This window comes from Heliangelus exortis, chromosome 6 (genome assembly GCF_036169615.1).
Source record: "Heliangelus exortis chromosome 6, bHelExo1.hap1, whole genome shotgun sequence".
In the NCBI taxonomy this organism is placed as follows: domain Eukaryota; kingdom Metazoa; phylum Chordata; class Aves; order Apodiformes; family Trochilidae; genus Heliangelus; species Heliangelus exortis.
The window spans coordinates 6,580,665-6,599,762 of NC_092427.1; the positions used below are offsets into that span (position 1 = coordinate 6,580,665).

Consider the following 19,098-nt stretch of genomic DNA (forward strand, 5'->3'; position numbering starts at 1 on the left):
GGTCCCTCATTCACACCCGGTGCTTCCCCAGCCGCCTGAGGGAGGATCACCCTCAGACCTCAGAGAGCCCTGCGACACGGATGCTCTCTGGCCCTTCCTCTCCCTCCCCAGAACCGAATCCACTTCCGAACCGGTACCCCAACTCCTTCTTTGGCGCGAAAAAGTGGGTGAGGGAAAAGGGGGGGAGAGGGCGGGGCTGTGCGGGACGGCGGCCGCTGATTGGTCGGTGCCATGACGCGGCGGCGCACGCGGGGTGCGCTGTGGCGGGAATTGCTGAGGGTTCGGGTTCGCTGTTCGGGTCCCGGTGCGGGTGAGCGGCAGCGGCGGGGATGGATCTGGCGGTGGCAGCGGGGAGCGCTGCTTCGGGACAGCAGCACCAGCAAATCCGCGATGAGGTGGCCGAGAAGTGCCAGAAGTTGTTCCAGGACTTCTTAGAGGAGTGAGTGTGAGAGGGGCCGGGCTGGGCCGGGCCTGGCGGCGGGCGGGCTCGGCCCTGAGGAGGCGGCGGCCTCACCGTAAGCGCCTCACTGAGGGGGCCGCCATTTGGCGAGAGGTGAGATCCTGTCAGTGCCTCTCGCCCCGATCCCTCGGGGTTTGAGTCAGAAGAGGTACCCCACCCAGCCCCTTCCCTCCGAGGCACTGCTGGGCTACTTTGGGTGGCAAAATCTTTCCCGGGCATCTTTCGATGTGGCTCGGTTAGGTGCATTTTGACCCCTTTTAACGAAGTTTTGTGACAGCCGGGTTGAAAATCCCTTTTGCGCCTTCCTTGTTACACCTTACTGCATCTGACTCGCGGTGTTTTGTCTCCTGAGGGACCCTTCAGGAGCAGGCGAGGAAACTTGTCAAACCCGCCCCCTGAGGAACGCAAAAGCCCCTCAATTTTTTCTGGTGCAAAATCGTTGTTAAGGCAGGAGTAAAGCTGATGTATGAAATGCAGACCCGGTGTGTCTGTTCTGGGGTGCTCATAGCACGGGTTGTAGCAAAGGAGGGGGCAGGAGGAGAAATACTGTTGGAGAAGACGTCAGCAAGGGCCTGTGGGATGCTGGTGTTCTCTTGCACGCTCTCCTTACCGAGTGTGATCCTTCTCTGCTCTTTTATGAATTCACAAATATCCAGTTGATGCCCGATGTGTAACTGGGAAATGTTTTCCTGACTCACTGCCAGGTTCCAGAACAGTGATGGGGAGGTCAAATACTTACGTGATGCTGAAGAATTGATTCGTCCAGAGAGAAACACCTTGGTCGTCAGCTTTGTGGATTTGGAGCAGTTCAATCAGCAGCTCTCCACCACTATTCAGGAGGAATTTTACAGGTAAAGTGTAGAGGCTACCTCAAAGCCGAGCAATTCTGTAGTCTCAGGCCCTCAACATTAAATGTTATGCAAAATATGCTTATCTGCTTTTTGCATTCTGGAAAAACATGTAAGAATTTATCTTTTTGTGTCTGGATCAAAACTTGCTAAAGGATTCATCTCCAGAAAACATTAATTAACTGGAGAAGTGCATTTATTCTAGTGAAGAAGTAGATGGTCAGCATGGGGATACAGAATAAATTTCCTGAAAATATTTGTTGAGCCAGAGGTTTATTTTGAGTCTCTGTTCCTTAATGTAAGGATAGAAGTGTCATAAAATGAGACTTAATTTTAAAAGTCTGCTTTCAGACAATAAAGAGCATTATTTTACAGTAATCTCACATTTAGATTAGCTTTGGAGTGTTCTTACATAATGTGGCAGTAAAAGCCAGAACCTGGTAATTTGTGATACAAGCCTTTGATGGAGTCCAAAGCAAAGAAAGCATTTTGATAGCTTCTGAAAAAATATGAATTTATTTCCCCTGTTTCAGAGTTTACCCTTACCTCTGCCGAGCAGTAAGGACTTTTGCCAGAGACCATGGAAATGTGCCTGCAAACAAGGACTTCTACGTTGCATTCCAAGATCTGCCTACCAGACACAAGTAAGATGATTATTAATACAGGAAACTCATGCATTTTTACTGCTGGAAGAGTAGTGTCAAAGTATACTGAAAATATTTGGGTTGTGTAATGTGAAATGTACAGGTGATCGGTACAGTTGTGATTTGGATAGTGCAATTGGATATCAGATTGTGAAATACCCTGATCTTGTGCAAGATATTTTTTTGGAAACAGATTTGTGAACTGTACTTGGATACTTATATTTGTTTGTGGAATATCCTGAATGTAGCTTCTTTAACTAAAAAAAAAAAAATAAATTAGAGTACAAAGTACCAGTGAAGTAACTTTTGCATTGGTTTGACATTTGATATTAATCTAAAAGTTTAAGTAAAATGAGAATATTTTCCAGTACTTTGTTTCTTTTGTCTGTTATAATGCTCTTTACTCACAAATTCAATGAAAACTATCTTGGGTCTTACTACTTGGGTAGTGCCCTGGGCCTTAAGATGTCAACTCAGTCTCAGAATTTCATCCTTATGGATTTTTTGGTTTAAACAGAATTCGAGAACTGACCTCAGCAAAAATCGGCTCCCTGATGCGGATCAGCGGGCAGGTGGTTCGTACCCACCCCGTCCACCCTGAGCTTGTGAGTGGGACCTTCCTGTGCCTGGACTGCCAGACAGTGATTAAAGATGTGGAGCAGCAGTTCAAGTACACGCAGCCAAACATCTGCAGAAACCCAGTCTGTGCCAACAGGAGGAGGTTCCTGCTGGACACGAACAAGTCAAGATTTGTTGATTTCCAAAAGGTACAGGGGTGGAGTCAGGGGAGGCTGACACACAGGGGTGTTCCTGTGGTAGCTGAAAGGTGTTGTTTGTACAGCTGCATGTTGAAGACAGTTAATTTTGGTTTTGTTAACATCAAGAAAAGATTTCAAGAAAAGGCATTAGAATTTCTGCAGTTAGTTTCTGTCTATGGAAGGCAGAAGCTTAAGCATGAGAATTTATGGAAAGTGTCAAAGCAATCTTCTTGCATGATGTTGATTGTCTAAGCCAGACACTGAAACCCCACATGTTTGGGGCATTGGTAGTCTCATGTTGCAGGTACATCATGCGGTTCTTTTGCCTGAGTGTGACAAGAAGCACCTTTTAGTATATGCAGTGTTTTGCTCTTCCAGACTGATTCACTCTGCCACATTTTCAGCACTTCACATTCTGTGTCAGTCACTTAAGCTGGGCTCTTCAAGCTGTCTCTCCTACCCTCAGAACTGTCATTGTTGTCCCCCTGTTCATCCTCTTGTGTTCCTTCAGCACTCAGATACTGACCAGTGAAAGGGATTGTTGTTTCTCTTATTGTAAGAACAACTACTTGACTGACATGGATGGCAGCAACCCAGTGCTATTTACAGTACTCGTTAGCAGCTTAGCTTGGGGAGCAGCTGCAGGTTTGGTGACATCCAAAGCCAAGTGCTGAATATCCCCTCCCCAGGTTCGGATCCAGGAGACTCAGGCTGAGCTGCCACGGGGCAGCATCCCTCGCAGTGTGGAAGTCATCCTGCGCGCCGAGGCGGTGGAGTCTGCTCAGGCAGGTGACAAATGTGACTTCACAGGATCCCTGATTGTTGTGCCTGATGTGTCCCAGCTCTCGACGCCAGGTTTGTATGAGATGTCCTTCTTGTTTGTGCTGGGAACTGTTGTCCTGGCTCCCGCTCTGAGGGAGATTGAGGGCAGCCCTGAGGATTTGGGGGTGCTGGACCAGAAGCTCAACATGAGCTTGCAGCCCAGAAAGTCAACCATGTGCTAGGCTGTATCAAAAAAAGCACAGACAGCTGGTTGAGGGAGGTGATTGTCCTGCTCTGCTCTGCTCTTGTGAGACCCCACCTGGAGTACTGTGTCCAGTTCTGGAGATCCCAGCATAAGAAGGACACAGAGCTCCTGGAAGGTGTCCAGAGGAGAGTCACTAAAATGATTAGAGGACTCTGGAGCACCTCCCCTGTGAAGCCAGGCTGAGGAATTGGGGTTGTTCAGCCTGGTGGAGGCTCTGAAGTGACCTTATAGCAACCTTTCAATATCTGAAGAGGGCCTACAAGAAAGCTGGGGTAGGGCTTTTTACATGGGTGTGTAGTGAGAGGACAAGGGGAGATGGTTTAAAACTTGTAGAGGAGAGTTTTAAGTTGGACATTAGGAAGAAATTCTTTAATTTGAAGGTGGTGAGACCCTGGCACAGGTTGCCCAAAAAAGTTGTGGCTGCCCCCTCCTTGGAGGTACCCAAGGCCAGGTTGGATGGAGCCTCAAGCAGTCTGGTTTAGTGGAAGGTGTCCCTGCCCATGCAGGGGGGTTGGAACTAGATAATCTTTGAGGTCCCTTCCAACCCAAAGATTCTGTGACCCTGTGATTCTGTTCTGGTGTCAGGGGTGCGTGCAGAAACCGGCTCCCGGGTGAGTGGGACTGAGGGCTATGAGACTGAAGGCATCCGTGGACTTCGTGCCCTTGGAGTCAGAGAGCTGTCCTATAAGTTGGTGTTTCTGGCTTGTTATGTTGCACCAACAAACCCACGGGTGAGTCTGGAAAGAATACAGATTTTACAGTATTGCTGGTTTCTGCTATGTGGTTTTACCTCAGATTTGGGAGTGGGAATGGTAAGGTTTATCTGAGTACCACCTTCCTGTGTTTGGCTGTCTTCATATTCTGACTGGGTTTATATAGCAAGTTTGTTTTTTTTCCTTGTCTTCATTGTTCACATGGCAATTTTCACAGTTTTGTGCTTATTTGCCAATGTTTACCAAACACTTACCCAATAGGTAGGTGATCCATGAATTTCTATTCAGCTTTCCTCCATTTTTCTAGCATTTCCTTTTCTTCCAGGCAATCCTATTGCTTCATTTTGTCACAGGGAAAACAGTGATCCTTCTTGTTCCATCTGGTTTATCACATCTTGAGCTGTTACTACAGCACATGAGTACTGATTATGATTGGGTTGTAATGTGGTATAATATGTTAACCTGTAATTTTGCTAGCAGCTTCACCATCACATAGGATAAATACAGCAACTGTTATTTTCTGGGTGTAGAATTTTCCTGCCTTGTTCAAGAGTAATGGAAGACCCTGAAAAATCCAGTAGATGAAGAAAGCTTACAAAGACAAATAGCCAAAGGAAACCATATTGGTTTACTCTTTAGTATCTGGATGAGCATCTCTCTTGGGTTTTTTTTGCTAACTGAAGTTACACTCCATTAGTTTTGCTCCCTAGGAAACTGTCTATTGCTTTTTAATGGTATAAGGTGATGAGCTTCCTTAGCCTAAGGTCAGCATTTCTGAATGTATCCCTCCCATTCAGCTCAGAGAGCAAGTGTTTGTAGCCTTCTGTCTGCAATACTCACATTCAGTAGTGGCCATGATATTACTTCTGTTACTTGTATTTCATTTGTTCAGTTTGGTGGAAAAGAGCTCCGAGATGAAGAACAGACTGCAGAAAGCATTAAAAACCAAATGTCTGTGAAAGAATGGGAAAAAGTTTTTGAAATGAGTCAAGATAAGAACCTTTACCATAATCTGTGCACCAGCCTCTTCCCCACTATCCATGGTAAGAGTCCAGTTCTTGCCTCAGAGAGGGAAATACTAACTTGTGAAAATATGAATTCTTTTTGCTGTCCATGTAGTGCTATTGGGGCAAGCTTGAAAACTTTATGCCAACCACCAAGAACTTTCCCCTCCAGCACTGGTTAAACTAGAAAAGGAGAATCTATTTCCTGAGTACTTGCAGTGCTTAATCTTTAAGGCCTGCAAAACTTGTCAAAATGGTTGGTTTTGGGTCATCTAGTACTAAATCCTAGAACTGGCAGTTGGGGATAAACTCTATTTTATATGGGCTTCCTTTAAAAACTTTAAGGATTCAAAATACTGCATGCTGTTGCACATGCACGTGTGTGTTGCAGTTGTTTCTGGCTCTGAACTGCTTTAAGGACTTAGGTTGATTATGTGTAAGAAGTCTGATAAGCTGAATTTAGTCTGTGTTCTGAGACAGTGTGGCATAAATGAATTAATCCTCTTTGAGTAATTTTTCACTGAAACTGTATCAAGCACATAAGTGCAGCTTCAGTGGGTGTTTAGCTCACAGGTGCATTCTGAGGGGATGTGCCCAAATGCTCTAAAGTTCTAGTGGGCTGAAGGTTTATTTGTTTTTCTTTTTTTAAAGAGGAAAAATGTGGCTTTTTCTTTGGATTTTTAGTTGAGTGTTTGTTTTGTTGCAGGTAATGATGAAGTCAAACGTGGGGTCCTGCTGATGCTTTTTGGAGGAGTTCCCAAGACCACATCAGAAGGCACTTCCCTGCGTGGGGACATCAACGTTTGTGTTGTTGGTGATCCAAGCACAGCCAAGAGTCAATTTCTGAAGTAAGTGTCTCATTAAAGCTCAGTATCTAAAAAATGTACAATGTGACTGGAGGTATAAGTGTGTGCTTTGTCTTTTCTATGTTAAACAGAGGAAAGGAAAAGAAAATATTTAAGAGTGTTTTCCAGGAATTGTTTGCATGTGGTGGAGGTATTTGAAGAAGGCTGAGCAAACTCAATGAGCCCCTGTAGTAACAACACAGAATTAATTAAGATCTTTTTTCTTTAGGCAGTTATGAAAGTATGACTTTAAAAATTGTTTCAAGAGACAGTGAATACTAAAAATACAAAATGTATTGCATATCTTGAAATATCAGAGAGAAATAGATTATTTTTTTTTTTTTTTGTCTGCCCCAATTTTTATCTTGGTCTAAATTGGCAGGTCCCAGCACTTTGGACAAAAAGACAACTATTATCCTGGGAAAATAATTATTACATAATTATATTTTATGCTATTATAATGGTGTCTTTTGTTGGAAATTCTATTTAAGATGCTTTTATTTTATCATGCTGTTCACTTACCTCTGCATTGTTCTCCACAAAGCTAAGGTCCTTGCAGTATACATTTCAACTCAGAAATGTAGAGGCACCACAAAAACTGCTTTAGGATGCCTGTGGTCAGTCTTGCTGCTTCCTGCTCTGTTGTTCCTTATGTTGACATTTACTTGACCCATAAAGGGCTGTGTTAGTTTGTGAAGTCAGCAGAAAACCTGTGGGAAGAGGTCTGGATTCTTCTTGCTGCTGGTGTAACCATGGGTGAATTAACAGACCCGTGACAGAGTGCAATTAGAGAGTTTCCAAACCTTGCTCAAATGTGGTTAGAGGTGAGAGGATCTACCTAAATATTAATTTCTTCCTGAAGGAAAGAACAAGTCCTGCAGTACTGCAGTACAGTTACCTTGCCTTTCCAGGTTTTAATCTGACTTTTAAAGTTTGTTCATCACTGTTTCTCTCCATAGGCATGTGGATGAGTTCAGTCCTCGTGCTGTGTACACCAGCGGAAAAGCTTCCAGTGCTGCTGGTCTGACAGCAGCTGTTGTAAAAGATGAAGAGTCTCATGAATTTGTCATTGAAGCTGGAGCACTGATGCTGGCAGATAATGTGAGTCCAGGCACTAGAAAAGTTCCTGCATCCTTAGAATGGTTTTGATTAGTGGCAAGGAGCCCCAGATTGTCTTTATGATGCTTTTTTTTTTTTTTTTTCTCCCAATAGTGATTGAATTTGGGTGACTTATTTTTTATTCTCCCATTGCAGGGGGTTTGTTGCATTGATGAATTTGACAAAATGGATGTGAGGGATCAAGTGGCCATTCATGAAGCAATGGAGCAGCAGACTATATCTATCACCAAGGCAGGAGTGAAGGTAGCTTGCACTGTTCCTCTGGTTGTGAAGTCTCTGTACGATCACCTGACACCCAGCTAGTGTCCTGTCTGAGATTTTGGTGTTAAGCTCTGGACTTTGTTAAGATCTGTCCTGCCTCACTGTGGCAGTGGAGTGCCATATACCCAAAAAAGGTCAGAAATGTTACTGAAAGGAAAAAAAAATAGTAATGGATAGGAAACAGAAGATGGGAAAGTCCCAACCTTGAAGGAACCCCTAAAGAAGATATAAGTTTGTGTGTGTTTGTAGAAGTGAAGTGTGTATCTGCACTGTTAAAAACATTTTAAATGTTAAAAACATTTTTTCAGTATTGTTGGCAAGATTGTGGCAATGTTAAAATACTGTTTCATCAAATTTAGTCTTGGGGCAGAGACCTGGTTAGGAAGGCCTGGATAGAAGAGCTCGGGTTCTTTTAAAGAGTATGTTGTATCTCCATTGAAAATCATCTAAAAGGTGTTATGCAGGCCTGTTTGAATTGCAGTGAGATGGTTTAGCAAGTGTCCACAGTTATAATTCTTCCTCTTTTTCCTCTTTTTGCCCCTCATTGTCAGGCTACCCTGAATGCCAGGACCTCCATTTTGGCTGCAGCAAACCCAGTTGGTGGACGCTATGACAGATCCAAGTCACTGAAACAGAATATAAACCTGTCAGCTCCCATCATGTCTCGTTTTGATCTCTTCTTCATCCTTGTGGATGAATGCAATGAGGTAATTCTAAGGAACTGTAGAATAATTTCTCAGAAAAGATCTCTAGAGGTCTCTAGTCGAACCTTGTGCTCAAAGCAGATCATTGAGAACAAGTTGCCAAGACCTTGACCTAGTGAGTTTTGAGTTATCTCCAAGGTTGGAAAGCCTGCAGCCTCTCAAGGCCTCTGCTGCAGTGTTTGACCACTCTAATGCATTTAAAAAATAATCATAACAGCTTTTATATGCAATCAGGGTTTCTCATGGTTCAGGTTGTGTCACTTGCTTCTACCAATCTATACTTTTAAGAGCAATCTTCCATCGGATCTCTACTCACCCATGAGGCAGTTGCTTTATTTTCATGCTGAACAGACCCAGCTCTTTGAGCTTTTCCTCATACATCATGTTCTCCTGCCATTTGACCATTTTGGTGACTCCTCTGCAATTTTAGGTGAAGCTGATCTGATGAGCAAGTCTTGCTTCTGCTTTTCTTCTGTCTGCGAAGCTCAAAGCTGGCAGTGCAGATTTGAATGCGCTCTGCTGAATGCAAGGATTCTGCCTTTTCATCTTGTAGGGATTTGACCTGCAAACTTCAGACCACTAGTCATTTTTACAAATGGCTGGACACTAAGGCTGAGACTGCTACCACCTGTCTATGTGGCATTTGCCTCGGGAACACATTAAATACAGGGATTAATGTTGGTTCAGCTCTGTTCTCTCTGCTCCTCTGCTCAGAGTGATTATCTAATTGAGAAGGGGCTGATGAAAGAGACAGGGCAGGGTGAAAAGGAAGAAAGCAGTTCCCACGCTGCACAGTGCTTGCTTTCTGCCTGTTCTATGGTTAACTTGTAACCCAGGAGAGTTCCAAGACCTTATAAATCCTAAAACTGCCTTTTATCCCTTCTCTGCCATGTTTCATTGTATTAAAAACCTTCCAGGCCATTCTGATGGATCTTCTGGCAAACAGCTTCTGGATAGTCTCAAGTCTGCCAGGCGGAGTGCAAGGAAGAGAGGGGAAAGGGAAGGAAGAATGTAACTGTTTTTGATACTTGGCTGATGTTGTGAGAATGATCTGACAGAGCCATAATGTCCCAGGTTACAGATTACGCCATTGCCCGGCGCATCGTGGATTTGCATTCCAGAGTGGAGGAATCTGTTGATCGTGTTTATTCATTAGATGATATCAGAAGGTATCTGCTGTTTGCAAGACAGTTTAAACCAAAGGTAATTCTTTTTTGCATCAAATACAAAGGCAGTGCAGTGTTCTCTCAAGAAAGGAGCTGTAAACTCAGTTATTATCTAGAAACATAACATACTTGAGAGCTGTGTTCTCTCTCTTTTTAAACTTCAGAATCCCAGCCCGCCCAGTTGAAACTCTTACAGTCCACAGACTTCACTGCTTTGGCAGCAGTTCTTAACCTCTGTCTAGAACAATTGAGGGGTTTTGTAGCTTTCTCATACCTCAGGGGCATGGGTTATGCAACACAGCTGCTGCAGAGATTTTTGTATTTTATTGACTTGCTGCTTAATGTAACTGTTTTTCTTTTTTTTAAAAGGGTATTGTTCCTCAGTATTTCTTTGCTCTCTTTGTGCTAAAATACAGAACCTCGGAAACTGCTCTAAGTACAAATTTTTGTGGTCTATCCAAATAGCAGCCTGGATGGGCTGTGTGTTAGTTTTTCCAGAAGTTCTTTGAATGTAATTCTTCTAAGTGGAAGGAGGGGATATCCTCCCTTACAGAGTATTGAAAATTCTCATTTCATTTCCATGTAGTCAGGAGTTTATTTTCCAGCTAGATCTGTGTATATGTGGGTAGATTCAAGCTAAAAAACGTGTACACAAAGCTGTAGTCAGTGTTAGTATATCCAGTGTATGCTTGTGTGTATGTCAGCATGCAGAATGAAAAGTAAATAAACAGCAATCTAGTAGAGACAGACAAGAATTATGCCTGGAAGAACATCAGTGGAACAGAACAATAGACATTATCAAAAATCTGCAGTAAAATAATGAATGTGTCACTATAGCTATTGTAATATAGTTGTTACTGTAATAGTTATTACAATATAATTTTAACATAATATGTTTGTCGTTGTATCTATGTATAGTATGTGTATAATACAGAATATTTCAGAGAAAAGTAGTAGCTAGCAGAGGAAAGTCTGGCAACTGCCAATCTAGTGCAAGAAAAACGAGTTTTAATGTTTTAACATGGCAAACTGTCACACTGTCTTGTGTCACAAAGATATCTAAGGAGTCTGAGGACTTCATCGTGGAGCAGTACAAGCGGCTACGGCAGCGTGATGGCTCTGGAGTGGCAAAGTCATCCTGGAGAATCACAGTGAGGCAGCTGGAAAGCATGATTCGGCTGTCTGAAGCCATGGCCCGGATGCACTGCTGTGATGAGGTATCAAGTTTGTGCTGAGAGTTTGTCTAAATGCTTATGTAAATGTTGTGGGAGTTCTGGCTTTGCTATTTGACTGTGGTATTATGCGTATTTAAATCCTGTGGGTGAGGAAGGAGAGCTTGGGTTGGGTTTTCACTTGGGATGTGGCCATATTTGGCCTGAATTTGTATGACAGAAGTACTGCTTTTGAGGTATGTCCAGAGCGACAAGGTGATTCATTAACAAGCTTCAACTTTATTGAGGGTTCAGGGTTACATTTATACTGTTTCTGTTAATTATGCCTACGAGTCAGTTACTGATTGGCTACTACTGAAAAGTTACATTTGCAGCTCCCCCCACTCGGGGATTTTCCACCCACACCGTTTTTACTTGCTACCTTACTTTTTCAAACTTTGTAACAAAGCTGCCAAGGACACTGTGTCCTTGCCACGTTTGTTTACCAAGCCAAGCTCCAATAGAGGTATGTCTTGTAAAACTGAACTCAGGTGGTCCATACGGAGAACATGCATGTTTTTGCGTGTTGTGTCAGCACTCTCAGCCTGTTACCTGTTAAACCATGACAAATACATAGGACAATCACCTAGTAGTATCAGCCAGGGCTCTTGGGAGTGTTTCTCCTAATTCTAGTTTGTACTCTCTCACAGCTCTCTTCCATTTGCAGTCTGAAAAGCCAAAGTTCATCCAAGTATGTGAGCTTCCCTAGGAGTCCCTGCATTTGAGATCTGAGCTCCTTGCATCAATCAGTGCTGAAATGCACATTGTGCTACAGTTATTACCTGCAGTCTGACTGCTATCCTTCCAGTCCCCGCTTTAAAACTCAGCAGGCCTTTTGAAATGTTGATTAGGGGTTATGTGGTACATGCAGTGATGAAAACTTACTGGTTGTATAAGAAGGACTCCTATTGGCTTCTTTTTAATTAAGTTCAGCTTGAAAAGGAACAGATAGGTTTTAGATAGCTAGAGAAGATTTTTCTATTTTTTGCTTTTCAATTCCATGGGCGAGTCTCATTAATTTATTTTTTTTTCCTCATATTGTTTCTGTTCAGACCTATTTCTTTAACGTTTCTTGCTCCACTGATCTTTCTTCAAAATGTTCTTGGCTCAAATAAAAATTCTGTCAACTCCACTTGATTGCTGAAGCCTGAAACCAGGCTGCTTATTCCCTCCATAATCTTGTGTGAACTCAGGAGTACTTGTAGTGAGAAATAATTTGACTTGCAGAGTCTCTACTGCTTAGGATTAATCAGCTGAGATGGGTAGAAAGACCCTTTATCAGTTAGAGGTCAGTTTCTGGAGCTAGTGGGAAAAAGCCTTTTAAAATGAGAAGAATCTCTATGCCTATTTAATGTCTGTTTTTTCAAATCTTGCCCAGGTTCACCCAAAACATGTGAAGGAAGCTTTCAGGCTCTTAAATAAGTCCATCATTAGAGTTGAGACTCCTGACATCAATTTAGACCAAGATGATGAACAGCAGATGGAGGATCAAGAGGAACAAGATGGAGTTAATGGTATATTACTTATAGAGAATTTTTAAAAATGGGAAAGTACATCCAGCCTTTACAGCTTGCCTTGCTTGAGTACATGCTTCTCTTCAGTTTTTCACCTGTTTCTCATGTAGTAAGGTCTAAGAATGCTGACTCCTGTTCTTTATTTTCTTACTTCAGCCTCCTTGTGGGTCCACTCACCTGGTTGGTCACTGCAACACTTTTCAGTGGCTCAGATTATTAAGAGATACTACAGATGTAAACCTAGCTCTGTGTCCAAACAGGTGAGGCAGAAGCTCCAGCTGGGGTCAATGGTCTTGTGAATGGGATCAATGGCCATTCTGAGGACATGAGCAAGGATGCAGCACCCAAAGCCTCTCTCAGATTGGGCTTCTCTGAATATCAACGAATTTCTAATCTCCTGGTGCTGCACCTCAGGAAAGCAGAGGAAGGTAAGAACTTGTTAATTAAAAACAGGGCAGACCCTGTGTTCAGGGAGCAGCTGTTACAACATCCCATGCTGTTGTTGCACTTGGGATTTGCCCTGCTGCTAAAGCACCAAACTTGTTAGGTCAGGTGTGAACCAGCACACGTGTGGCTGTATTACAGCTGATGATACAAATATGTCAAATATAGAAATATATGTCAAATGCAAATATTGTCAAAACATGGTAAGGTTGAGGAGCATGTCAGCAGCAGATGCAGAAAAGGATTTGTAGCATCTGGTGGTCTAACCCAGCTAGAAGAGTCAGCAGCAATGAACCTAGCAAGTGTAGCTTTAATGTGTCCCAGCCACCACAGCCAAAAGTCACAGCCACAAACTTACCCAGGATGTGCCAAATGGCAGCATCATTTCTTGGGGAGATGAAACATTTCAGTTGCAATGAGGCTGCTCCTGTAATGAAATGCAGCAGCTGTCTCATAGCATTTACAAATGCTACGAAGTTTTTGGAAGGGTGTGAAGATAACAAGATCTGTTGAAAATTTATACATAGAAGGATGACTTCTTTGTGTGACAGTGATTTTATTTTTTTTCCACTCTTGTAGGAGTCCTTGTGGCTGCTTTTTCTTGAGGCTGGAGGTCAATATGATTGCTAGACTGCTCATTTAATTTATAGGCCAGATGAATGCATAGAACTGAAAGCTTCATTCTCTATCTCAATACCACCAATTAAAACATGATACAACATGCATCCTGTACAAAACATGATGATTTAAGAAATAGGAAAAAGTCTTATGTTTCTTTTATCTTAAAATACGTTTCTCCAGCATTGTAAATGTTAACATATAAATTCTCTTTTTATGGTTTGAATGTTATCTTACTGCTGCTGTGTTTACACAATTTATTTTCTTTGCAGAAGAGGATGATTCAGCATTAAAAAGGAGTGAACTTATTAATTGGTACCTAAAGGAAATTGAATCTGAAATAGAATCTGAGGAAGATCTAATAAATAAAAAGAAGATAATAGAGAGAGTAATTCATCGACTTACACATTATGTAAGTATAGAGATATGTGAATAGTGAAAAGGTTATTAACTTACTTAGTGCAATGATTAATTTTTAATTTAATACATTCCTAATTTGAGAAAAGTTTTGTGCTTATGGACTGATGCAGTAGAAGTTATTTCTTTGTTTAATAGCTGTTAAAAATTTTTATAGAGAAAACATTGAAATAGATGTATATGAGTAAAAGTTCAAAGTGTCATATTATGTCCCTATAAAAGTGTAAGTGATATTTTTCTGTATTTCTATAGTGTCAGTTATACATTAGGATACAGAAATATAAACAACACTTTATTCAATGGATAGCTTTAAGTCATGGGGGCACTAGAGCAATTTGGAGGAGAAAGAGTGAAAATATAAAACGCTTCTCACTTTTAAAGGCACAAAACCACTAGACTGAAGTGTTCTCAGAAAGCCCACAACATGAAAGAGCTTTTCACTGAAAGTAATTGTTAAGATTAAGAACTTGCTCAAGAGGGTGTTCACAATTAAAAGGGTTAAATAATTTATCAGTAAGGTGTCACAAGCACAAACAGGAGATGTCACATTTTTGTGTGTTGCAGGACCACATCCTGATAGAATTGTCCCAATCAGGACTGAAAGGATCCAGAGAAGAGGAGACTTTTGATGAAGATCCATACTTGGTTGTCAACCCAAACTATCTCCTGGAGGACTAAGGGCTGAGAACTGGATTGCAGAGCTGGCTGGTTACATGCTGGAAAATGCATTCTTCTCTTGCAAGGGTTGCTGTATGGCTAACATGTTAAATTCTTAAGAGTGCTTTCCTGGGGACTGTGCAGTTAGTAGTGCACAATTGCTCATTCACACTGAGCATACCTGCTAAGTTTTTAAAGAAATGATACATATAAATCAGTTTCATTACTAATTCTGGGTTTCAGTGCCATCATCCAGATGCAGAAGAGAATAATTCAGTATCTCCTTTCAGCATCAAGCTGTGTAGATGCTTCTGTTTTAAATTAGAGGAATTTTGCATTGTTCTTCTATTTAGTAGACTTTTTATGATATCAGTTTTTAGTGGTTTTCTTATTAACATAAATAAAAGGTCATCACATGTAGGGGGGTGGATTTGTTGTTGCTCATGTGTGGGATTGCTATTTTCTATGCCTGTGCTTGGAGGCTGAAAAAATAGTGATCTAAATGTTTAATGTCTTAAGAAACCTTCAATTTCCTAGATGACAGATGCCATTTTTTAAGAGGTTATTTTAACTTCCAGGGATGGATAATGAGAAACTCTGACTGCTTCTTTTTCTTTTTAGATGAACTAAGGAGGTATATGCTCCTGTTGTATATGTAAAATAGAAAATTGAAAATAGGAAGGCTTTAAGTCAGGAGATCAGAAACTCCCATCTTGATGAATGTCTTAATCTTAAAAATCCCTCACAAAGGATGGCAGTTGCCAATTCACTTACAAGTTATCTTTGTAATGTTGTTTGTAGATTTTTTCTATAGGAAAATTTAATTTAGATTTCTGTTGCTCTCAGTTATTTGCTCTATCCTTTGGGATTATTAAATAATCTTTTAAGAAGTAAAAATACCTGAATATTTGTCTTGTCACCCTGATACCAACACCTAAGAAACATCTCTTATAGCACAGAAGATACCAAAACTATATATTTTAAGTGGAAATAGCATGAAGTAACTGTTTCTGAAGCAGGTCTCTCTACTGATAGCTATCATAAACTGCATCTTGGCAAATGCTACATTTCATTAAAAATTACCTCTCACCTGCAACAAGAGTTTCATATTATTCTCTATTGTTCATGTAGTTTCAAAATAAGGACAGGAAGATATTTGTATTTCATTATATCCCCCTCACCTCCTCCCTGTCTTTGTTTGATTAAATATTCTTTACATGTGAGAAAATACAGCTTTTTCTTCTCTTTCCCCAGTTCTGTGTGCTTCATAGCCTTGGAAAGGTGGTCTCTGAGTTAACACTGCCTTACTGCAAAATAAGCAGCAGGTGGTGCTGTGAAGTCGCTATTCAGACATCAGGGGAAAAAGGAAAAAAAACAAATGTTCAGAACAATAAGCACGATGTTTCAGCAAGCTTTTCTAGGCTTCTTAAAAAAATCAGTCACCTGGGATTCAAACAGGGTTGAAATACACAAATTACAATCCCTGTGTAAGATATTGAAGCCAAAAAGGCCTACAAAACTGTTTAGAGACAGAATTTTAAGCCTTTAAACAGCAAAGATTTTTATTTTTGGATCTGGGGAACTCCCAGCTTGCGCTGGACGAAGAGTTCCCCTGGTCAGGGAAAAGGGTCAGGTTATTTATACAGTTAAAAGGGGAGGTTCCATCAACCTTACATACATAGTCATAAGATTGCAACATGTAATTATAATATTCATGATGGGCAGAGTCTGGGTGGAGTCATTTTTTGGGGATATGTCTCGAGGTCTCTGGGGGTCTTCAGATGAAGTAACGAAGTCTTCCTCAGGGTTGAACTTTTTACCTTTCTTGATTTCTTGCTGACTTCATTATATTGTTACAAGGCGATATCAGACCCTAGCCATAACTTTCCCCTTATCTGCTGGTTGTGGCGTTTTTATGTTGTCTTTGTGCAGGTGTCCACATTCCTTTGGTGCCTAGTTAGCCTTGGCAGTGCCTTGTTTTGAGAACAGGACCTACACTTTTAGTTATCTTCAAGACAGAAGTTAGCCTTGTTAGGGCTTGGTTTGTTCACACTGTTTCAGTGGAAAATTACAGGAGTTAATCCTGTCAAGGTCTTCCTCTGTTTCAATATAAGATTGACTACTTGAGGAACAGCAAATACTGAGTGATGTTTTCTAGTGTAACTTAAAGATAATATTGCCTGACAGAGCAGTAACTTGCATAGATGATTCCAATTCTGATTTAGACTAAAAGCTGGTTGCTAGGGGAATCATAGAATTGGCTGGGTTGGAAGGGACCTCAGAGATCAAGTCCAACCCTTGATCCACTATCGCTGCAGTTCCCAGCCCATGGCACTGAATGCCACATCCAGTCTCTTTTTAAATATCTCCAGGGATGGAGAATCCACTTCCCTGGGTAGCCCATTCCAATGTCTGATCACCCTCTCAGTAAAGAAATTCTTTCTAATGTCCAACCTAAACCTCCCCTGGCACAACTTGAGACCGTGCCCTCTTGTCTTGCTGAGAGTTGCCTGGGAAAAGAGACCAACTCCCACCTGGCTACAACCTCCTTTCAGGGAGTTGTAGAGAGTGATGAGGTTGTAGCAAGACGAACCTCTTCTATGGGTGCAGCGCTCCAAGGTCCAACCAGGTGTCCCAGTAGAATCTCACGAATGGTGCTCTGACCAGCCTGGATCAGTGCTACTGCTCCGAAGGTGGCTAAACCAGCTCCCTGGCTTCCCCAGGTGTGAGCTTTTATTGGCCCCCTAATCCTGCTCATGCGCAGTAGGGGCCTGCCCTAATCAGGCACAGGTGGGCTTCACACGAGGTCAAGCCCACTACCTGGCAATTAGTGGCACCTGGTTGCCTCATGTCACTACATGAGGTCTCCCCTGAGCCTCCTCTTCTTCAGGCTGAACACCCCCAGCTCCCTCAGCCTCTCCTCATAGGGTCTGTGCTCGAGTCCCTTCACCAGCCTGGTTGCCCTCCTTTGGACCTGCTCCAGGACCTCGATATCCTTCCTGAACTGAGGGGCCCAGAACTGGACACAGGACTCAAGCTGTGGCCTCACCAGGGCTGAGTACAGGGGCAGAATCACTTCCTTGGACCTGCTGGCCACGCTGTTCCTGATCCAGGCCAGGATGCCATTGGCCTTCTTGGCTACCTGGGCAGCTACCTGGGAAGTAACCTTGGAGGTGGAACTGGCTTTTCACTATCTATGTAGAATTTTGTATTTAGTCGATTTAAACATGTTCTGCATTTAGGCAGCAAACGTTCTCACCTTTTCAGTTTTGCTGTATTTAAATGTAGAGAAGTTGCTTTATCTCTTCCCTGCAGCAGTTCAGGTAGGTGACCTGTTTGTGTCCACCCTGCTGAGAGAGATGTGTTTCCAAGGCTGGGAAGGAAGGAGGACTTTGGAAAGCAATAAAATGTTGCTCAAATTTTTTGATGCTATCAGGCATGGTGATGTATGTACATTACTGCTGCTGCCTGACTTCACATCAAGGCCACTTTTCCACATGGGTAGGGCACCACATCTCAGATTTCCTTTATGCATCCAAAAATTAGAGCACAATTGTGCCTCTTGCTTTCCTGCACCCCCTGAGCTGTGGTGGCAATACAGATCACTGCCTGTGTTATTTTCTCCATCCAGAGATAGAATCATAGAATTGATGTGCTGGGATTCCTTTTAAGCCAAAAAAGCCAAGAGGAAATGGAAAGCATTGTCTGCTTATTTTATCTTCCTCTGAAATGCAGGAACTATCAGCAAATGTTAATTATTCAGGCATAAAGGGGAACCCCAGCATCTCAGAAAACGTTTCAAATGATCTTTTTCCAACTATTTGGCTGTTTTTGCATTCATCATTTGTTTGTTCATCTGTCGATTGAAAGTCCTGAATTTTTATTCTAGTGTCAGCTAGTTCTGGCCACATTTATCTGTGTATTAGATTGTTTGAGTTAAATATTACTTCTACTGTAATATAAGTATTCTGGAATAATTGTCTCTGGAGCAGATACAGAAATGGAGCTGGTTTGTAGGATCTTTCTGTTAGTCTCTCCCAGCCTTGGGAAGGACTGGGAATTTGTTCAGAATTTCACTGCCATTGCTGGACCTCTACCCAGCAAGTTAGTAAACAGATTGCTTCTGCAGAATCAAGTCCCACCCAAGGAAGATGAGGGCCCAGCAGTGTCTGAAACCCTGCATTACCTCTGCCAAGAAGATTTTTGAGGCTCTTGAGCTGCCCCACTCCTTCTCCCACCTTCGTGATGCTAAGTGACACGGTACAAAGTACTCCTGCCATGGGCACACATTCTTCCAAACGGAGATGCCAGGAAGCCAGATGAAGCTCCAGTGCAGTGCTACCAGAAGCTCCTCAAGACCCTGGTTGCTGCAGACCTCAGGCCAGGGGTAGTTCTGCATCACCAGCACGTCCCTCATGCTGTGGGCCACCCAGGTCATCAGTGGGACAGTCCTTAAAAGTCTGCCTCACACTGACCATCAGCTCCATGCTCAGCCCCTCAGTGATGCTCATGAAAGAGCTTGCACCTTATACCAGGGGAAATACTCAGCAGCAGGTAAGGAGAATGGGGAGAGGGATTGTTATATTTACCTTTTTCACAAATACTTTGTGGTGGAATTAAATGGCAACTGCTACGTGCAATCTCTGTGTGAATATGCTACCAGTGCTCTCAGAGTTAGGTAGAAATCC

The 19,098-nt window shown here is 42.3% G+C and overlaps 1 protein-coding gene across 2 annotated transcripts; it reads left to right on the forward strand.

Annotated features, from left to right (window-relative positions):
- Positions 1-244: 244 nt before the first annotated feature.
- Positions 245-14,821, forward strand: MCM6 (minichromosome maintenance complex component 6). 2 transcript variants are annotated; one of them, XM_071746471.1, is made up of 17 exons: positions 245-439; positions 1,165-1,311; positions 1,842-1,952; positions 2,470-2,719; positions 3,400-3,565; positions 4,323-4,468; positions 5,343-5,493; positions 6,161-6,302; positions 7,259-7,400; positions 7,554-7,661; positions 8,231-8,386; positions 9,458-9,586; positions 10,605-10,766; positions 12,139-12,274; positions 12,535-12,702; positions 13,609-13,748; positions 14,318-14,821. In XM_071746471.1, the coding sequence occupies exons 1-17, from the start codon at positions 330-332 to the stop codon at positions 14,429-14,431; spliced, it is 2,478 nt and encodes an 825-aa protein (XP_071602572.1). In that variant the 5' UTR covers positions 245-329; the 3' UTR covers positions 14,432-14,821. The 2 variants fall into 2 exon arrangements, with proteins under 2 accessions (XP_071602572.1, XP_071602573.1); XM_071746472.1 differs by lacking the exons at positions 13,609-13,748; positions 14,318-14,821 and adding an exon at positions 13,298-13,392 and having other exon boundaries at positions 261-439.
- The last annotated feature ends 4,277 nt before the right edge of the window (positions 14,822-19,098 follow it).

Excerpts from the sequence above, each read along its gene's own strand:
- MCM6 (XM_071746471.1), top strand. The coding sequence starts at position 330 with ATGGATCTGGCGGTGGCAGCGGGGAGCGCTGCTTCGGGACAGCAGCAC. Across the intron at positions 2,720-3,399 it reads GATTTGTTGATTTCCAAAAG|GTTCGGATCCAGGAGACTCA; the intron begins GTACAGGGGTGG and ends TCCCCTCCCCAG. Across the intron at positions 13,749-14,317 it reads TTCATCGACTTACACATTAT|GACCACATCCTGATAGAATT; the intron begins GTAAGTATAGAG and ends TGTGTGTTGCAG.